Source organism: Toxotes jaculatrix, chromosome 2 (genome assembly GCF_017976425.1).
Source record: "Toxotes jaculatrix isolate fToxJac2 chromosome 2, fToxJac2.pri, whole genome shotgun sequence".
In the NCBI taxonomy this organism is placed as follows: domain Eukaryota; kingdom Metazoa; phylum Chordata; class Actinopteri; family Toxotidae; genus Toxotes; species Toxotes jaculatrix.
Window position 1 is genome coordinate 19,889,017 of NC_054395.1, and position 21,845 is coordinate 19,910,861.

Sequence of the window (21,845 nt, forward strand, 5' to 3'; positions counted from 1 at the left end):
CAAATCATCACAATGGCTCCTACTGTTTCAGTTGGCAGGGACTGTAGGAATCCTCGTACAGTATGTGCACTGACTGTCTGGGTGACCTATCAAGTTTTGTTCAGACTAGTGCAGATGAAAGATCTTGAAAATGAGTTGTCCTGGACAGATTTTGGTGATAATTACACTACAAATAGTGCAGGGTGTTCTTGCTTTACTAAGGGAATGCTCTGTTAATAAGCCCTGTTGGCATGCAGGTTCGTACACAAATGCATGTGTAGATCTAAACATGCATATAGCTGTCTTTTTGTTTGTTTGTTTTGTTTTTGTTTTTATTTTACTAAATCATGCATGTTTGTTTGTTTCTTAATTTTGGGAGGAGATCCATCGAAGCCTAAGGCTTCTTGATCTATCCTGTCACATTTGTTTTATGCTGCTGTAGTATATGTCCAAATAAAATAAAATAAATACATGCAAGCTATAAGTATAGGCTGCAACACTCTTAAGGATTATGTGCAGTGTTCCATCGACTTCATAAAAACATAATACAGGATGATCTTTCACCTAGAGAAACACACACTTACATAAAGTCACATACACAGTCACCAGTTTGCACAATCTGCTATAATAAAAGGCAGTGGGTATTCTTAAAGCTTTACAGACTGCAGAGTCTACAAGTGACCACCAGGGGTTTGCAAAACTTCTCCAAAGCTCATTGGTTACTCAAATGCTGCATTCAGAAAAAGCCAATCAGATTGGCTGGTATGGGTTGAGTGGCACGTGGAGGTCCTCCCCACCAAGGCGGAGTGAAGAGAGGGATGTTGAGGGGGAGGGGAAAAAGGTCTATTTACAAATGAAGTTTAAAGCAACATCACCAACATCACCGGACAAGGAAAGCAAACCTAGTCTCTGAACTGGAACTATTTAAAATCATTTGAATATTTAAGGTTGGCATCAGTACATGATTAATTTTATGACTCTGTCACAAGAGGAATATATGCAAAGGAGATAAGGTTGTCTCTTTCATGTTTGGTAATATTCAGCACCTGAATAAGAATTAAAAAATTAATATAATATAATATAATATAATATAATATAATATAATATAATAAATACACATACAATAAAAATTCCCATGGTAACATTTAAACATGTTAAACATGCTCTGTTTATGGTCCATAGTCTATACAGTGGGTGATACAACAGGTTAGTTGCAAACCATTCAGCTCTGTGCTCTTTTCTTTATGTATCTGAATTTTTTTTATAATTAAGCTCCAAGTTGACAGTTTAATGACTTAGCTGTCATCAGATCTTCATCTTTCCTTGCTGTATGAGGCCTGTATTTGGAGCTATGTGAGCACAGACTCGGGATCAGTTTACCATCCCCCAGCCCGGACTTTGAAACATCAGGGATGGTGAAAGTAGAAGCTGATCACGGATCAGCCTCAGAGCAAAGTCACCGTTTCTATCTGGGTGCAGGTTGACAGCTCCTCTCGCCCTGCCCCCACCCTGTTACCTAGAGGCCCGGCTTGTGGCTTGTGTAAAATTCTTATTGGCCGGTTTGTTTGGTGTGGGCGGGGCGGGGGGCGGGACCGAGAGTATTGTGATCTCACAATCAGCTGTTTTGTACGTTCTACATTCTGATCCGAGGATCAGCTGGAGGCAGCAATAAACAGAAGCAAAATCTGCAGCGGAAAAAAAAATAGAGGAGAAAAAAAGCTGCAGATGTTATGATCTGAAAACATCAGTGTAAAATTTTTACACGAAGCCCTTCTTCTAAGAAGAAAGCCTTTTATTTTTGTATAATGGTGTTTTAACTACCTCACTTAAAGGCTATCTAAAGCTATGCTTTAAGAATTGTTGTCGTTTCTACTGTGTGTGAGATCTCGTTTACAACTTGAATAACACTGCAAAGGCAGGTAAGCTACTCTTTCTTTTGCTTTACGTGTAATAACGGGTGTCTTTTGTGTCAAACTATGTGCTCAGAGAGGTAGCAAACTACATGTCGCTGCCAGTGAAGCTGCTGCATTCCTCACAGGCTTATCTACAGAAAATATCCATCAGACACCGGCCATCATGAAATCATAGAACATGTATTATTACGGAATTACATCGCTTTGTCTGTCACTGACTCATCACATAGGCTATCTTTGACTGCTGTGCGTTATAATTGGTAATGGCCTATTATTAGGTCATGAATAGACTTGAAAGCCGTATAGCGGTCCAAACCAAACGGTTTAATTAGGTGTATTCGACGTCCTATGTCCCGAAAAATGACACCAGCCTGCATACGTGTATTCCTACAAGACGCCAGTAGCCGTCGTTTTGCAAATTGCACCAAATGCTGATGTGGAGTCAAGACGATGGCGGATGTTGTTGATGTTTTTCTGGCACATACATTCATAGCCTATAGTCACTTATGCTGTTCAGTGAAGTAACATTTCCATTGTATTGTCGTGAGCCTATGCAGTCGATGTCTTTCGTGCAGAGTCGCTGAGCCACAACTGTCATTGCTTTGACCCCTCAGCTGCAGAGCTTATACGGATAATTCATGTTTAACCTGGATACCCTACACAGAAGGTCTCCTCTCGGCTGTCGACAGTCTGAGGTCGAGGTCGATGTACAATTTTGCTACATAAATCCAGGGTATCGTTGTGTATTCGAAATGTAAACAACGTCGCTGCGAGCAGCATATTTTTTTTTTTTTTTCATAATGACAGTGGATTCAATTCCAGACGATAACGGTCGACAATAGCAACCATTCACATATCGACTGATTTCTGCATAGTGTTGCAGACCGTAGATCACACATAACGAGCTATATAGGCCGCATATACGCTGTCATAATTTTATATTTTCGCTGTGTTTGCTACTCTGACTCCCCCCCCGCCCCCCTCCGGTCGCCAAATAAACTGGAGCCTCTCCGTCAGCGTCAGTGACGTAGGCGTGACGCCACATGCGTCTTGTTTTTATTTCTCGAGGCCCCTCCCATCCCGGTCCGCCCCTCCCACTTAAAAAAAAAAGACCAATGTAAAAATAAAGATTCAGAATTCAAGATCCTTTCTGTGCATCAGGATGCGCGTTTGTGCCTGTTAAAATCTTGCTTATGAAGTGGTTTTTGAATAAAAGCTCAAAATATGCACAGGGTTAAGGCATTCTCACTCTCTCTCAGGGTCATGAGTTGGAGTAATCCTGTGCTCACTGATCAACAAGAAAAAAATGAGCCAGAGTCAGCCTAGAGGGCTAATTTTCACCGGTTAGAACAGGGAATGATAGACTAAAACAACACGTGTTATCAAATTAATATTTACATGATAAACCAAACCAAACCAAACCAAACCAAACCAATAGCTTGAATAACAACAAATTGGGGAAAAAAAATTTAAGAGAAACCTGATCAAGAGAGCTGACTTATTCAGATTATCATGCCAACACTGTATTGCGTTTTCAGCAAATGTTTACCCATCTGCTTTTCCCCGTTTAACAGATGTTACTTCAAAGGACATTTATCATGGCATGTTAGTGGCTGGAAGTTGTTAGATAATGCTTATACACAACCTATGCCATATATTCATGAACTTTTTTCTCTAGGATGTAAGCCATATCAGTGGCTGTTTGTACTCTGTTGACAGTATCAGTGGCTATATTTACACCAGTCAGATAACCCTGAATTAGCCTGTACAGCCACCAAAAAGCTTATTGAGGATGTGTTGCATGTAGTCCACGTTGAGTGTGTGTGTGTGTTTTGTGGATGTCTGCTGCACTTTTGCAAAGCAGCCCTCAGGCCCTCTCACTAAAATTTTGTTTATCTGGATTTATTTGTCATGGTCTCATGACTTAAGTTTCTATTAGTCTGGGAATGCATTAAAAACAGTCTCAGTGTTGAGGATGGACTGCAGAACCTCAGTTCAGAGCAAATTCTTGGATTTTCTCAGCAAAACCTCACAAATATAACAACTGTGGGGCCTTTTTATTTAATTGACTGGATAGAATTTTTAAAACATGACCTGAAAATGGAGTCAGACTGAACCACCTAGAGTATTAATAAAATACAGTTGAGAGCCTGCTATTTACGGTAGAAGGTTCATGATGATTTATTTATTTATTTATAGAAAAAAGGCTTCTCCCCTTTCAGCCTTTTGCCCCATTTTCTTCCCACTTTTATGTCTCTCAATTTCTCTTGTTATTTCAAGCATATGCCCATTCAAACAGATTCCTTGACAATGACTATATTTGTTAAAATGACAGTTATTCCATTTTATGTTAGAAATCTCAGGAACCCTTTATGCTCGTGGTCACCATGCTGATTCTCCAAATAAGGACAGAAAGTGTCGGCTTCCCAAAAAGCTTTCATGCATATCTGTTTCCATGTCTCTTTGCTCCATGTATAAAACCCTGTTATGCTCTCTTTGTTTCACTTTCTAGCCTGTGCTACTTCAATTTTGCTAACCTCCATCAATTCATAGTTCATAGCTGGTGAAATAGATGGGTGTCAACAGCACATATTGTATTTAGATAAGGGTTTTTTTTTGGGTCAGGCCATGGAAAAAAATAGGTTACGATCTTGAATTTAAAGCTCTACCACTTTGAAACTAGTATACAAATAAACAAAGCATGTGGGAAGGGACAAATTTAAAGAGACATCTCTGAGTGTGTCAGCTGGAATGGGCAGATGTTTGTACTTTGTGATCTCTTCAGTCACACAGTTTAAGTAAATAGAACTCAGCCTTTGAACATGTAGGGGTTTGCTATGGCTGTTCAAACATCTGTTCAACATTACATCATCATATTCACATTTAGGTCAGGCACTTGTCCTTTGCTTCACTATCTTCTGTCCTCGCGTTTCTGTCCTTCTTTGCATTTTAGCATTGTGCACACTTACTTTGTTTGACTTTGTGAGAGTCTGGCTCTTTGTCTCACCTCCTTCTACCTCCTCCTCCGCTTCTTCTCCAGCCTGTCCATCTGTCCTGAGACTGTGCTGATTGGTTGTCTAAATGTCTTCATGGGGGAAGGGAGTGCAGCCATTGTCCACCAGCACCTTGCTTGCTTAGAAATTTCTTTCTCCATTAAACACATTTTCATTAATTGGGACATATTGTAGTTTAGTGTTCCTCTATGAATGTGTTTTACAATTTAGGTCACATGCTGTCAGGTGTCAAGTGGAGATATCATATTATATACCAACTATACATCAGCACTGCTGTGTTGAAATGTCATTAGGAAATTTTAACTAGGTCATTTAATTGGATTGAATAAATGTTGTTCATGACTTTTTCAAAGCCCATTGAACAAACCTAAAGTGTTAAATAAAGCCTTAAAGCTGCAGTATTTCTATATTAACAATGGATCAAATGGCTATGTGAAGCTGTCAAAGCTGACAAACCCATGGATAATGGAACCAAACCCTATAGTTTCCCTCAACTCTTAGAATTTTACAGCCCTGAATTTTTCTGCTTAGATTCAGCCTCACCTCTGTAAACATCATCCCAGATGACTTTGTTTTCAGTGAGAAAGCTCTGATAAATCATCCGTCTGCTACATGCTCAGAACCAACCAGGAGACAGACAATGTTAGCCATTAGCTGGTGGCTAACATACTGGAGAATTTAGCAACAGAAAGAGTCAGATATTTTCCTCAGAACTTGGTGGAGAGCGAAACAGACAGGAAGTCTTGGACTAACATTCTTCAGGTGGCCATAGATATCAGATAGTTTCCCATTTCTTGATTTCAATAGCGTTAATAGTGACAATATGTAAATTTTAAAAAACTTGTTCCTTCTGCACACAGCCTCCAAGCTGTTAAATTGTTTTGAATTAAAAAGGGAAATTTGTTGTCATCCGAGTTGACCATAAGATTTCCAGCCATTTCAATATGCAAGCTACCTCCAGCAATATTAGTGTGGAAAAATAAGCAGCTTCTGCTTTTAATGGCACACTCTAAGTGTCAACCTGTCATTTCAGCACATCAAAATCCTTTAAGGCTTGAGTCCAAAAAAAAAAAAGTTCTGACATGTAATATGTCCTGAAATAACCCGGAGAAACTTCTTACCACACACATTGCTCACTCACGCTGCTTATCTAATGTCCTCTGACTAACCACCAGGAAGTTAACCCAATAAGCATCTTCTCTTTTTTTAGATGTCTTTTGTAAAAACAATGTGTTGACTGTGATACACCTTATTATCTTATTACTACTAACCGCACCCCACCCCTCTCTCTGTCTCTCTCTCCAGGCCTTTGCTCCAAACCAAGTGAAACCTTACATTTGCACTACAGAAGCCTGTCCACTCCTGTTTGTCAAAACCGAGATCCAGCAAAGGGCTTCAAGTGAAAAAAAAAAAGAGACTCAAAAGATCAGACAAAGAATTGCATAAAACAGCAACAAGCGGTACATAAACACAAATAAGAAATTCAAAAAGGCAGCTACAGCTTTTTCTTTTGTGGACAACAAAGAGCACCCAAGTCATCAACACTTGACGGTACAAGCAGTCATGTTTCAGCGGCTGAGCAACCTGCTGTTCGGGGAGGTAGAAGAGGTGGCAGCCGAGCTGAAGGGACCCAACCCCTGTGTGACGGAGGCCGACGAGGAGGGATGGATGCTCGTCAACCTGCCTGGTGAGTCAGGCGGTGGATTGGAGGTTCTGGTGTGGCATTTTAAGGCCACACCCAACTGGGAAATAGTCAAATTATGTTTTATGTTCAAAGATTTAGGTAGCTGAGAGATACATCTGTTCTCTTTTGCATGTCTATAATACTGATTAACATTTAAAGTGTCGAAGTAATGATGGGGTGGTTTGAAGAATTAGTCAGGGCGTGGCGCAACTACACCCATATGGCTGCCATACCAGAGGTGTTGTCCGCCAGAAGATGGAAACACATGGTTCTCTGTGAACATGCATCTCCTTCCTCTTTGTTTATGATCTTAATCATGACAAAGGGAATTAATGAGTATGAAAATTTGCTTTGCCTGTTCAGAAGCCAACCAAACATCAAAAGCAACATAAAAGTACCTCTTAGCAGAGTCCAGATGAACATTATGTCACTGACATAATCACAACCTTAGAGGGTCAACACAACTAATGATGTGACTCTTTTATGTTTTGTGTTTCCTTACCCCCTCTTCTTCCTCTCCCCCAATTTTTTTAAACACCCTTACATTCTCCACACTGGTATGTGTGCGCGTGCGTATGTGATCCCTTTAAAATTGCCCCTTCAACCCGCATGACTTTTTGAAAAACTACCACACTTGCATCATTTTTGCAACTCCCCCCTTCCACCTGTCTTTATTGGCTGTCCCATCCCTGATTTCATCGCTGCCATGTGCTCAGAAGAGTCTGACTGCATGATGCAGGCAGATGATGAGACGGGAGCCCCATTGATTGCACAATCATCCCCAGACAGTAACCTATCACATCATCAAGACACACATACAAGGACTGAATGCCCGGCCCCTCCTATTCCTCACCCGTCTCACAAGCGCCGTAGAACACATAAAGGTCAGGCGCGAGTTGCGTTAGCATCATCAGACCGCCTGTCTTGCCCCACCACTAGCCCATCAGACTTGGGTGCCACCACACCCGTGACCCTGCCAAGGCGGGCCAGACTGTCCACGCCCTCCTCCACCCCATCGATGTCCCCTGGCTCTGGGAGTGAGTGTGGGGGCAGTGGGGGTAGCAGTAGGGCAGGCTCAGAGAGAGGCTGCATGGATGAGAGCTGGTTTGTCACCCCTCCCCCCTGTTTCACTGCAGAGGGAGCCACAGCAGAGGCCAGCCCCATGGAGGACCTGCTCATCGAGCACCCCAGCATGTCTGTGTACGTCTCCCCGAACAATTTGTCCATGGTCTCCAACAGCAACCTGTCTGTGGTGGGAGAGGAAAGCATTGTCAGCCTGGCGAGCAGCGTGAGGTGAGAAATAACACTCTTTGTGCTACCTCCATTTCACCTTCACCTCCTTTATCAGAATCAGCGTGGCTGTCACAAAAATCACACCTTCTCTCTTCTTGCAGCAGAGTGGCTGAACCAGCTGCTGCCCCCGCCACTCGCAGCACTATGCCCACCAGGGTGAGCCGTGGAGCAGCTGCCCAGGCTGGTGCTCTGGCCAAGGTCACTCAAGTGGCAAGGGTCCAGCGTAGCAAAGCCCGCATTGAGAGGCGCCATCTGAGCCGCAACCGCATCCAACGCCAAAACCGCACCAGGGAGCAGGTCCCTCGTCACGCAGCCCACGCCAGAAACACCTTCCTTCACCAGCCCAGCAAGCGTAACTTCTGCCACTAAACTCCCAAGCAGCCGGGGGATCGTATACTCTGAGGGCATTAGACACACACCCAAGACACACATGATAAAATAGTTTCACCCACAGCATATTTTCTTTAAATTCTTCACATTAGATCCTATTAACTCAGATACCAGTAAACCAGTAGCTCTTATCTTTTGGTTTATACACAAACTGACTTCACCTGGTAGTTTTATGCCCCGTTGTGCTGTTATGAACCGAGCCCTCTGAGTAGATCTGTGTAGATCTTTATTATACTTATTGTCCATTGCAGTATCCAAACAACTAAAAAAAAGTCTTCAAAATATTTACAAAGATTATACTTAGTAACAATAATATCTGAAAAACAACAAAAATTTTTTAGATCTATTGATTTTCTTTCCTATCTTAGTCAAATCTTTTTTTCTCAAGTCTACCATTACATCTCCCCAACACTTTGTTAAATTTGACGACAATGATTTGAAATTGAAATAACCAAGTGTACTTCCCTCTTTAATGGAGGAACAGACTTCTCTGGAAACAGTGCAAGACAGAGACAAGTTAAGTCTTAGCATCTTTTCAGCAGAAACAACTCATCATGTCTTCAATGCTTTGAATTTAAAGGGGACTCTAGCAAAATATGACTTCACTTTTATTTAGAAGAGGTGGAAGGATATACCGTGTGTGGCGAGAGTGAGAGGAAGATCACTACACATTTGTTTCTCTCCAGTTTGCTTTGCCAATATGCGAAGTGAAACACAAAGGCAGGGAAACATGGAGCAACCTGTTTCATCATAGGAAGTACAATGTTGTGAGATTTCTCTCTTCTCACTTTGTGAAGGTAGAGAGTAAGTAGACGATGGTGAAGGTGTGAGCAAAACAGACTAAAGAGTAAAAGAAATGACATGATTTAGAACTAGAACTAGAACTAAAATGAATGTGGTTAATATGAAATGGTCATAGGAAAGTGTTATGTAACCCTCAGAGCAGCCTGTGAATGAGTTAAATTAAACATCGGACTGTATTGAAGGGCCTTTAGAAAATGCCCCTTGATTTCATCTTTCTTTTAATAATGAATAAGGTAGTTTCTTTTTGTGCAGGATAATGAAAGGATAATGAAGGACAGTGAAAGGATGCAGGGTTTGCCTTTGGGTTACAGGGTCTGGAAGGTTGTAGTAAGTAAAGAGCGGTATTGATGGCAACTCTTTATTTTGTTTTGTTACACAGTTTTCTGCTCATTTTGACTTTTAATTTGTAATATTATTTTATGGTCTCTCTCTGTGTGGTTCTAGCAAAGAAAGAACAGAAAGTCCCGTTCCTGTCAGACAAACAGAAAGTACACATTTGGTTTTTAAAGCCAACAAATTAAAAATCACTCCCCATGGATCATACACAGCATGGTGATCATTAAATGTGTGATCTGTAAACTAAAGTTATGTGCCCAGCACACGAGTCATGTTCATCCACAGTGTGTGCTGTGATCTTACGTTATCCATGTGAACACCAAAAAGAAAGTACAATCTATTTACACATCAGTTCCTTACATTAAAAAAAAAAGTCACTGACTTCCAAGGACGCAATTGTTAGGGAAAAAAAAGGGGAAGTAAACATCTCCTTAAAGCCCAACAACAAGCATCTTCCCCCTACATCTTTCTCATGGACGTGCGACACATTTTCTACTAACATCTACTCCATTGTTGTCTTTCCCTTTGTCCTTAGCACATCCAGCTCTAACAGTGTCCACTTAAAGATCTAGCTTACTGATATGTGTTCAACAACAATAGTAAACAATGGTGCTGAAGTGTATACTAATGTTTGTAAATTATCTGAGACATGGATGTAAGTTTGCACTGTCATACATTTTGTGAGTCGAAGTTTTAGCAGTGTGCTGTGTGCTTGTTTTATTTTTTGTTTTTCTTTTGTGATTTTTTTTCCATTTCTTTTTGTTTTGATTCAAACTGTGTGTGAGAAGGTGTACTGACACGTTAAATGCTAGAAACTCTTTTGAAAAAAAAAAAACCTGAATAATGGTCGTTTATTTCTCTTGTAAATATTACAAAACAATTTATAACGCTCCGTTAGATGTCAAAGCCTCTCAGGATTTGAGTCCACAACGTTGTGTCCAATGGGACTGATGAGAATCCTCTCTCTGCCTCACCTCTGTGCTCATTAACAAATCAAGAGGGCACTTCAGTGGCCAAAAGTGATGTTTTTTGCCCCCAACTTCAGTCTCATCTTTGTTGAGACGCACCATACAAGCAGCACTAGACTAAGAGTTGATGTGCCATGGGAAAACACTGCCCTCCAGAGGGTCCACTTAGCACAGCACTTGTATGGATGCTGGTGAGGATACAGTACAATGACCTGATTTTAGCATCTGTACTGGTGTGTTGGAAGGACAGACTGAGAGTTTGGGGATTCATTTGGTTTGTTTGGAAAATGCAAATGTCTTTTCTCATTAAATCATCTACAGAAATAAGAAAATATTTATTTTCCCTTGAATCACATACCACAATTATTTGTTTTTTTTTCCATTTCTGCCAATATTCATATATATATATGTTAATTTATAATATAATTATGAATATTTTTGTTTTTGTTTTGTTTTCAAAGATGACTATTATGTATCCTGTTGATTCCTCTAAACAGTGAAGGGAATGCATCTGAGGTGATGAGTCTAATATGCACACGCAAATAGTGATCTCTCTGATATTTAGGCTTCCACCTACCCTATGGGCTTACTATTCTGTTTGTGCCTCAGAGGCTGAATTTTGTTTGCCTGTTGATACAAAAAAGTACATACAGAATGAAAACAGAATAACAATGAGAGATCACAGGTGGATGTGTGTGTACAAAATGTAAAGCTCACCACAGATACATCTGCCGGTGCAAATCTGTCTTTTTTTTCTTCAATTTTTTTTCCTTCCTTTTCTCACCAATGTCATGTAAAAAGGCAGTGAGTTCTCAGTATGTTGTGTGTGATTATTGATAGGTGTGCTTGAAGAGTGGATGTCATCCAACAATGGGAAGAGGGAGTGGTCACCCACTGTGTGGAGCCTAAATGACATGGGAGATGTGGGCAGGGAAAGGATGAGGCAGGAGACAAATAGTTTATATATTTAAAAAAAAAAAAAGAAAATTAAATTAAATGTATCAGAAAAAATACAATAGAATATGCTTGTATTTTCCCATATAGTTATTAGAACAGTTGTTCACTAATAGGATGTTTTAAATGAAAAATGTTGAATGTCTGGGGAGAATATGTTTTATGTTGTGCCCTGAAATGATGGCAGCTTAAAAACACTTGGGGTTTTGCCCATGTTACATCTCAATTAGTACACCCCTCCCCCCATAAAAAAAGAAATATATAGACTTATAAAATTTGGTGTATCTGATATCTATGGTGATTGTGCCTTTCACTATTTCTGCATGGTTTTTGTGATGTACTGATTTTTTCCATCCCCAAAGTGGGCGGTTGTCCACTGACAGGCAAGACCTATGCAAAAGTCAACGGATGGGTTTCCCAGCATCCATTCAGAAAACACAGGTACCCGCCAAAAAAACAACAACAACAACAACAACAACAATAAATACTCAGGTTAACACCTGAATCTTGTGTCATTATTTTCATGTGGGAGAGCAGAAGGGAATGGGATTAGAGCAAAAGGTGTATGATTTATTTTCAGTAGTTGTAGAAGAAGTATTCAGAACCTTTACTTCAATAAAAGTAACAAAACCACAGTATAAAAACACTTAGTAGTAGTTGAATCTTTAACAATACCGCATATTTAATGAAGTGGACTTTGTAATTTGCAAAGTAACTATAGCTATCAAATATATGTAGTGGAAAAAAGGATGATATTTCCTTTCAAGGTCTAGTGAAGTAGAAGAATAAAGTAGCTAAACGGAAATACTCAAGTGAAGAACAAGTGCCTAAAAAATCTAGTAAATGTACATTCCACCACTGTCTACCTTTGAGTGTGAATGTAGGTTGAAGTTTACAGTAGGCAAAAAAAGGGAGGAGGTGTACCGAAAGGAGTGGTAGTGGAGAGTAAATAAGACTGAATATGGGTGGAGTGATTTCATGTACAACATGGACTTACTGTGTATTCTCTCAGACTATAATCTTGACAGGGAGAAAATAAAAAATTAAGCAAACAGTGAGAGACATGTAATATGATGTGTGTAGAAAAGGGTGATAGCTGATAGAATAGCAGATAGTCTGTTCCTCCATTAAAGAGCAATAGAATCTATTGTTGCAGCAGAGTGGTCACCTTTGACGTTTCTGTGGGTTTAAGCAAGTCCTAATTTCCTCTTGTATTGTACACCACCACTGGATCTTCTGCTGCCTATTTATAAGCAGGGGAACAAGAAAAGAATAAGGAAAATTCCCACCATTAATGCGTAAAATCAAAGTTAACATTCAATTTGCTTTTTGTTTTCATACCAAAAGGCTTCTGCGCCCCCCCCATAAAACCAGTGCAACAAGACTAACCACCAGGGGGGACAATTATTCACACGTGATGATCTGGTATGAGTGGATTTTTGCCTAACAATAATTTTCTGTCAAACTTCTTATGATTGTGCCTGAGGAAATAATGACACTGCAATGTAATAGGGGTCAATAATAGTACCCCCCAAAAGATCCCCACCCCCCGGTGGCTAATCTTGTTGCACTGGTTTTTGGGAAGGGACAGGAGCTTTGTAATTGGAGCAGGTATTCAGCAGATCTGCTGCAACCTGTTTATCCAGTTCACGAGTTAAAAAAAAAAAAAAAAAACTTATCGGAGGAAACTTGGAGGGCTTGCCTTCTTGGAAAGTTTCCCCACTGCCTTGCAATACAACAATGCATGGGAACTGGTTTAAAGCACCTGTGCTGAAAGGAGATTTGGCCATCAGCTGTGGAGATGAGATAGGATCTCAATGCCCCCTATCTACCGTGAAGCAAGCCTGATATTGGTATCAATACGGCAATATTTTAATGAAAACTCTTTATTTAAAAAAATCTCTCCAAGTTACCCTTGGTATTGAGAGCACAGTCGAAAGCGTAATCTAAAGTATGTGGCTTAATACCATCCAGTCATTTCTCTGACAAGTCATACAGGTTGTGCGGAGCTGTAACGTGAAGCCAACTTCCCTGTCTGCGCTCGGGTGTCGTGATTCACGAGCTCTTGTAGCCTTGGTGACCGAGAGCTCCTGTCGTCTCACCTCAGCCAATTCCCTGTCTTTAAAGAAAAAAAAACAGTCAAAATAACACCTTGGAGGATGGCTTTTATTTAACCACGCGTGTTTTACAGCAGCGGTAAGTAACGCTGAGTTAGCTTTGAGCCGTTTGTAGCCGCTCGACTGTGCAGATTCAATGGAAAGATGTTGTTAGCTTGTGACGGCAGATACGCAGATAGCGGCACCTCTGGGTTAGCTCTGCGTTTGAGTTTTAAACGATAAGAAAAAAACAGAGAAACAAACCAAAAAAAAAGGCCCGCTGTTGTTTGAAATAGCTTGTTTGAAATAGCTGTTGTTTTAACACAGTTTATGGCGTTTCTGCGGCGCAGACAGACAGAGGCGGGCATAATGTGTCAATATTTACAATACGCAGCGTTTGCTTAGTGTAATGGCCGTGCAGGTTAAATCGGCGAAGGATATATCGCCAAAGGTTAAACAAACAAACAATTAAAAAAAAAATGCTCCTCCAAGGAAAATTCGTGTCGAAAATCGACTTAACTTGCACGCTCTGTTGTCCTCTGCAGGTGGCGGCTTACATGACTGGAAAAATGCATCATCATGGGAGCTGCACAGTGTCTTGGCCTATCAGAAATATTTACTAAGAAGAAGCAAGTGCAGTGATCTTGTTGTAAGGGTGCTAGTATCACAGAAGGATACTACAAACCCTTGTAGGATAATTCTGATATAATAATGGGATTTTAAACATCCCGTTAAGGTCGTGAGGTAATTCTTCATCGAATCACAGCAACACTAGTGGTTCGTAGATTTTATTTATTTTAGAGTTTTATCATCTGGATGACAGTGTAAGGTGTGTGGCTGATCAAGCCAGACAAGAAATATGGATATCCTACCCTAATTCCCTCACACCCTTAAGAAAAAAGATTAGGTTAATTGTGTGACTGCAAGATCACCAGTAGCCATGCACAGTCCTGCTCCTGAAATCATGGCAGGGTACCCAAGTGGATGCGTGGTGGATAAAGATGCAAATCCGGAGACAACCCTGGGGAGTGCCTATTCTCCCGTGGACTACATGAGCATCACCAGCTTTCCCAGGCTGCCAGAGGATGATGTGATGTCTGGGGAAAACACCCTCAAGTGTCGCAAAGATGAGGACAATGTCCTGAGTGAGCAAGATACAGGTCAGTCAGACACCATTCTACAAAATACCTTCCACAAACAGAGATGAATGTCTATAGGTTTCTGAACGTGGATTTATCAAGCAGCACTGTTTGTCATTTAAATCTTGAGCAGCTGTTTTCACCACTCACTGTTACAAATCATTTTCTAAAGGTTGAATTTGAGCCAGGGCTTTTGTCTAGTCTTTGCCTTTTTGTTTGTGCTGCATGTCCCAGACCCTGATCTTTTTCTGAAGTCAGCTCGCCTCCAACGCCTCCCTTCCTCGGCCTCTGACCTGGCCAGCCATGATGTTGCATCCCTGCAGGAGACCAACAGAGACCCCTTCACAGAAGACTGTGCTTGCCAGCGAGATGGACTGACAGTCATCATCACAGCCTGTCTCACTTTTGCCACAGGAGTCACTGTAGCGCTTATTATGCAGATCTACTTTGGAGACCCACAGGTAAGGCTGTGGGTGTGTTACCTGCTGATGTACTTTTGTAAACATGTTGCAATAATGTTGCTCTTCTTTACTGATTAGGGATTGTGGGTGATTTGACACGCTTCCTCCCACACAAGCCCAAGTCTGTCCAAAGACCTATTATTAACAGTCCCTCCTTTCTGCCTCTGTTCTTTCTGTTCATTGCAAGATCTTTAACCAGGGAGCGGTGGTGACAGATGTGGCTCAGTGTACATCTCTCGGCTTTAATGTTCTGGGGAAGCAGGGGTCCAGTGTAGATGCTGCCATCACTGCTGCCCTCTGTTTGGGAATTGTCCACCCGCACACCTCTGGTATAGGAGGGTGAGTGACAGAAAACACAATCTCTTCTAAACAGGAGTACCAGTGATGTTCTTAGACTTTGCTGGATACAAATAAGGAGACAACTTAATGCTCTGTTGTTTTTTGTAACAGTGGTGGAGTCATGTTGGTGCATGACATCCGTAAGAATGAGACGAGGGTTATCGATTTCAGAGAGACGGCACCATCTGCCATCCATGAGGAGATGATGCAGACAAACCTTAATCAAAATGTACGGTATTTTTCTGGAGTACTCTTTCTTATACCTGTCGCAGTTTATTAATAGAGCAGAGGAAAGTGTCACTGTTATTTTTATGTAACAAGGTTAACACATGCTCACTATTCTTGTTGTTACATTTCAGCCTGGCCTGCTCGTGGGAGTACCAGGAATGCTCAGTGGGATGTATCAGGCGCACCAGCTCTATGGCAGGTAGGGTAGCTATAATTAGTTCAATCTTTCTTAATGCTATCAGTAGTTGCAGTCCTTGCTCTGGCTTCTGGATCTTGTGCGTTCCTTTATTCTTTCATATTGTTTGTTTTGCTTTATGGCACTCCAGTGTTTCAAATGCTCTTTTACAAATAAATCATAATACAGTTGATTATTTTCCTTCATTTTGTCTGATGCTTTTGAGGCAAGAATAGCAAAAGCTGTTATTTATATCAACTCTGACAAAGCCTGTGCCTGTTTCATTGTTCAGAACTAAAGGGGTGAGATTTCTTGGTGAAAGTATCACCAGCTGTCTTAAAAGACATGTTTTTTTTTAGCCAGTGTTGGGCTGCAATTACTCTGATGCTGTGTTATTATCACTATCCTGATGCCTCAGCTGCAGAGGGTGATGTTACAGCACTATCTGGCTTGCTTTATCCATTTATGGAAATTAAGCATTATGCTGGGCTATTGTGGTTTATCAGTTCGGCAATTGTTTGAATTTTAAACATTAGTAAACCAAGCCAAACTTACACAGCCTTTAATTTCCCCAGGATGTCATGGAAAGATGTGGTTACCATGGCAGCAGATGTGGCCAGAAATGGATTTAATGTTACCCACGACTTAGGTAAGTATAATGAAATGTAGTATAAATCGCAGGCTGAAGACACTGTCACTAATATCACTGCTCATGCAATTAAAAACACGCCAGCGTTATCTCACTGCCTCAGTGTTGTTCCTCAACAACATGAAGTGAAGTCATATAAAGATTAGATCATGTCATCTTCCTTTCTTGTCTCTCCGTAGCTGAAGCTCTGGCTAAAGTTAAGGACCAAAACATCTCAGATGCATTTCGGGAATTGTTCCTCCCCAATGGCCAGGCTCCTCTCCCTGGATTGTTCACCAGGCGTCTTGATTTGGCAGCCATATTGGATGCTATTGCAGTTAAGGGGATATCGGAGTTCTACAGTGGAAACCTGACGCAGGAGATGGTGGCTGCAGTAAGTTTCCCCCCTCTCTCCAACTATGATTATATATGAATTATACATGAATTCTGCATAGTCTCCATGGGGAATCATTTTTATGCCTCAGACACAAAGTGCCTGTTGTACTTTGACTTCAGCTTTTTGCATTTTCTTTGGGGTGTGGTAATAATTCAGTATTGTCATATTCTGTCAAACTCATGATGTAAGGTAATTGTTACTCATAATTGTGTGGTCTAAATGATTTAAAGACAATACGTATTAGTTACAGTAATCTCACAAAGTGAGATCTGAAACCAAATAAGGAATATTATTTGAAAATGAGTTTAGTTTTAGTTTTTATTTAAAGTTCAGTTCAGCACAAACAAAATCAGCGTATTTAATCATTTGTTCTTCGCATATGTAAGCAGATATTGTATCCATATCAATATATTTTTGATTTTTGTCATATTATTTCAGATATTACTGCTGGATTACCCTTGTGTCAGTACATTTGTGATTCTAATACACAACTAAGCATGTATCTAACTATATGACGACAGTGTACAGGATAACTGGTCCACTTTAAATTTAAACTCACCATGCATTTTTAATAGGTGCAAGCAAAAGGCGGAGTGCTCACAGATGATGACTTTGGAAACTATAGCACAGTCTTACAGCGGCCAGCAGAGGTCAACTATCAGGGTAAATGCCTGTTTCATTTATTTATGTTGTCCCTTATTTAATGGAACTGCTAATACCTGAGTGCAGTCTTTCACAATCCTCAAGTGAAATAAGAGATTTCAGTTTCAAAATACTAAAAGTCAATTTTTGACCTAGATAGTTTTTTTTATATCAGCGCTGTTAGAGAAAAAAGCTGACATATTAGTATAAAAGTAACTTGACTTGACCTAAAAAAGTTCTACCACTGTTTCTTTAAATACAGTATGTCCTTCAAATATGTACTTAATAATGACCAAATAAACATGCACTTTGACGAGGTGAAGTGTGTAAACACTCCTGCCCTGAATATTTTGTGTACATAAGTATGGGCTGTTGTTAATGTTTCCATTATTATGTGTATTCTGTTTTTCTGTACTTCATCCTGCTGAATTTTACCACAGAAATTACTCAGTTTCAACAAAGAAATGATTCAGTTTCCTTATTATGATTTGTTGTTGTTTGAAGGACATCATGTGATGGCAGCCCCAGCCCCACATGCAGGCGTTGCCCTGATCGCTGCTCTCAACATCCTGGAAGGCTACAACATCACCAGCCAGGTTCCCAGGAACAGCACCTACCACTGGATTGCAGAGGTAGTGTACTAACTGTTTCACCACTATACAGCATTAACAGAATACCAAATGCCGCAACTGATGTGACATTTGTGTTGATTTACTATTACTTTCCCAGTCTGTGAAGATAGCTTTGGGCCTGGCTAGTGAGCTGGGAGACCCTATGTACGACTCTTCTGTCTCAGAGATTGTTGCCAAGATGCAGAGGTAGAGGTCATTCATCATCTTTACATATATTCATCCTAATTCATTGAGGCATTTTCATTGAACTCTGAACTTTGTCGTGCCCATCTCTAAGCAAATCACAGGCCTCCCTACTTCGCCAGATGATCAATGACTCTCAGGCGTTCTCTGTCAGCCATTACACTCCATCATTTACCTTGGAGAAAGGTGCAGCAGCTGCACAGGTCATGGTCATGGGCCCAGATGACCACATTGTGTCAGTCATGAGGTATGTCAAAAATTAACTCAGCTGCAATAGCACATTGTGTGTTTAAGTACATCCCTGTCATAGATAAGAGTGAATTGATATTACTGGACGCCTTTTAAAATAAGATCTTTTTTTTTTGGCCGTTGTAGCTCTCTGAACAAACCATTTGGCAGCGGGATAGTGACTCCTTCAGGAATCCTTCTGAACAGCCAGATCCTGGACTTCTCCTGGGCTAATAAAACACAGAGTTCATCACCTAACCCAGTAATTGCGCCTTTGTTTCTTTTGGATTGATTATTAATTTATTTCTCATTGAAAGACTTATTATAGCTTCTCTTGGTTCTCATGGTTTTTGGTGTTGTTCACTCTAGCACAACAGCCTCCAGCCTGGGAAGAGGCCCATGTCCTTTCTGATGCCCACAGCAGTGAGGCCAGCCGTGGGGTTGTGTGGCACATATGTGGCTGTTGGATCTTCCAATGGAGAGAAGGCTCTCAGTGGCATTACACAGGTTATTTACACATTGGAAGCATTAATTACATTCATGACTGATTGTTAGACTTTTATCAGTGTGTAAATACTCGTTTCTAGAATTGTATTTTGGATTGGTCCTGTTGTTCAGTCAAATTAAATATTTTCAGGCACATTCAGCTGGTAGGACACTCCAGGGTAGACCCGGAACACACTGCAGAGATTACATATCTTTTCTGGCCACGGAGATGGATGGATGGATTTACTTATGTTGTATAATTCTATCTGTCTGTCTGTTCTGTTTTCTGATCCTTCACAGGTGCTGATGAATGTTTTGTCTTCACGTAAAAACATGAGTGACAGTTTAGCGTATGGAAGACTCCACCCACAGCTGCAGCCCAACACCCTCCTGGTGGACTGTGAGTTTTTCCAACTGTTGATCTGTTGTGTAGTTTGGCCCTAATATATGATAGAGTTTTTTCAAAAAGTGGGGGTTATCAGATTACAGTTTAGTGTACACTATGCAAATCAGATGAGTTGGTGGGAAGGGTGCAAATACCTCTGTTGTCATCAAAAACAAAGGTGGCATACAGTGTACAGTGGTTACAGGATTACCATGGTACAGTATAATGTTATGACTCTTCTGTTCCAGATTCATATTTCTCACTGACCCCAGGAATGATAAATATCAGTTTCTGATACATTAGCGAGGTGATTCAGTACAGAGGAAATATCAGGATGTTCCTGGATTTGAAGTTTTGGATCTGGTTGAGATCTACATATAATATGATAATAGTTTTAAATTCTCAGTTAGGGCTATTGGACATGCGCTTGGCTTTGAACATGATATACTGGGACCTGTGTGACTGAAAGTCCTCATAGACATACAATGTAAACACACTGTGATTCCTATACCTGCAGTGTGAACTCAAAATGAATGGTATTTTCCTTTACCAGATCAACATTTGAATAAAGGTGTAAAGTAAGTCTTATTCAGTTTTAAATTTATTTTTAATTGTTCATTCTACCCACTAACCTTAGATCATCCTCCCTCTCCCACTTTCTCCTCCTTTCTTACAGCTGAGTTTCTGGAGGAAGACGTGGAGCTGCTGCAGGCCAAAGGTCACAAAGTTGAGAGAATAGATGTTCTCTCATTGGTGGAGGGCACCCGGAGAACCAATGACCTCATCATTGGTGTGAAGGACCCTCGTAGTGCTGATGCCTCTGCCCTCACTATGTCCAACATGCCCTAGTGTGCCCCATATTCTCACACATAAAGAAGGGGTAAGAGTAATACTATGACTGTTAATGAGGGAGTAAGGAGGCTGCTCAGAAGTAAACAGCAAAATACTGTTGTTTAACAGAAACAAAACATTCAACAAAAAGACATACATCTTTCTCTTAGATCACTTTGTAGGATACTAATAGGGATCCACCAATACATTTGTGTACTGACACAGGAAACCATCAAACAGCACCATTTCACATACTGGTGTTGGTCTTCCTTCTTTCACAGCCTCAAGTAATGTTCTGTCCCCATGTAATATCCATCCCCTTAACAGCATCAGTCAAAGTCTGCAGTATATATTATATACAGCAGGGTGTAGAAATGCAAGGCATGTTGATAATATCTGATGCTTTCCGGTTCAATTTAAAGAAAGCAATAAACTTAAGAGGTGTAGGGTGGATATACTTAGTGGATGTAAGAAAAAGAAAATAGGAAAATGTAATGGATTCTGAAGCCATTCTTAAAAAATGATGTTGCACTCTGAATTTATGATTAGGAATTCTGAAGTAAATTTTTGGCAAACAAATGGATTCTCTGTAAGAATAATATTCATATATTAATATAATAATATTAATCAACCCTCTGCTTTCTCATACCTTAACTAGACGATCCTAAACTGAACACTGACGCTGAACCATTTACTGTCCTGCTCCTTATATGGTGTGTCACTGTGACTGGATGTTGTTTGGTACAATCACTGGAATTTTAACTGTTGCCAACAGTCAGTGGCTCCATGGGACCATGTTAAGTCTAACACATTATTTACATAATACGTCCACTACTCAGTTGATTTCCTTCAACAAAAGGATTTGCTTCTGTTTAACAGTTGTTAAATATCACTAAACCTACAATCAGTGTATTTATATATATAATTTAAGAAACTTGATTTGTTGCATGAGTTTGTTCTCATTTAAAGCTTGTGGCATAGAGCTTTTTTAGCTTGGGGATACTTGTTTTTAGAATGGGAATAATCTGGTTCTTTAGAGATGGATTGAATGTAATTTGTCTATTTTTATATGAACATTAATTTGGCTGTATACATTATTTCTCCTGGTGTAACACAATGCATTTGACCAGCAGATTTTAGATAAGGCTGTCACGTTTATTTTTTATTTTGTGTAATAGTGTATTTATTTAAGGTATTTGAATTAAGAACCAACTGCTTTTGTAAAGCATTGCATTCTAAAAATGGCTGGAATGAAGTCCAGAATGGCCAATGCTGACTGATCAAACATTTCCTCAATGTTATTGTCTCTCTTGTTGGGTACCAGTGCAATATGACTATTGTTGCTTGTTTCCTGATCTGTAGAGTACCGTGCCTTAAGGCACACATTTGCACAACACCTGATGTTTAATTCCATGTGCATTTGTATTTGATTTTAATAAAAGTCAGCACTGTTCAAATCCAAGAAATAAAATGTTTGCACACATCCTAACGCTGGAGAGTGTTTGTCATTTTGTTCTTACATTTGGACCACCTGGCCTACTTTAAAATAATTAAGTGATACTGCTCTTACCAGATATTAGGCTTACATATTTTTGGATGACTGGACATTTAAATCTGAGGTGATGTATTTTAGCAGTTCCACATAACCTATTTATGTATT

General features: G+C 40.2%; 2 protein-coding genes across 5 annotated transcripts; both read left to right on the top strand.

Annotated features, from left to right (window-relative positions):
* The first annotated feature begins 1,631 nt into the window (after positions 1-1,631).
* Positions 1,632-11,420, top strand: LOC121190494 (tumor protein p53-inducible nuclear protein 2). Of its 3 annotated transcripts, none has more exons than XM_041051285.1 (4): positions 1,632-1,898; positions 6,212-6,593; positions 7,307-7,883; positions 7,985-11,420. In XM_041051285.1, the coding sequence occupies exons 2-4, from the start codon at positions 6,470-6,472 to the stop codon at positions 8,250-8,252; spliced, it is 969 nt and encodes a 322-aa protein (XP_040907219.1). In that variant the 5' UTR covers positions 1,632-1,898; positions 6,212-6,469; the 3' UTR covers positions 8,253-11,420. The 3 variants fall into 3 exon arrangements, with proteins under 3 accessions (XP_040907219.1, XP_040907226.1, XP_040907235.1); XM_041051292.1 differs by having other exon boundaries at positions 7,310-7,883; XM_041051301.1 differs by having other exon boundaries at positions 7,727-7,883.
* Positions 11,421-13,215: 1,795 nt separating this feature from the next.
* Positions 13,216-21,674, top strand: LOC121199264 (glutathione hydrolase 7). Of its 2 annotated transcripts, none has more exons than XM_041063791.1 (16): positions 13,216-13,531; positions 13,977-14,591; positions 14,829-15,031; positions 15,219-15,370; positions 15,482-15,599; positions 15,730-15,797; positions 16,349-16,422; positions 16,602-16,795; positions 17,374-17,461; positions 17,945-18,072; positions 18,170-18,258; positions 18,350-18,502; positions 18,631-18,745; positions 18,853-18,990; positions 19,270-19,369; positions 20,031-21,674. In XM_041063791.1, exons 2-16 carry the CDS (start codon positions 14,372-14,374, stop codon positions 20,201-20,203), a joined length of 2,013 nt encoding a protein of 670 aa, XP_040919725.1. In that variant the 5' UTR covers positions 13,216-13,531; positions 13,977-14,371; the 3' UTR covers positions 20,204-21,674. The 2 variants fall into 2 exon arrangements, with proteins under 2 accessions (XP_040919725.1, XP_040919716.1); XM_041063782.1 differs by having other exon boundaries at positions 13,224-13,531; positions 14,805-15,031.
* Positions 21,675-21,845: the final 171 nt, after the last annotated feature.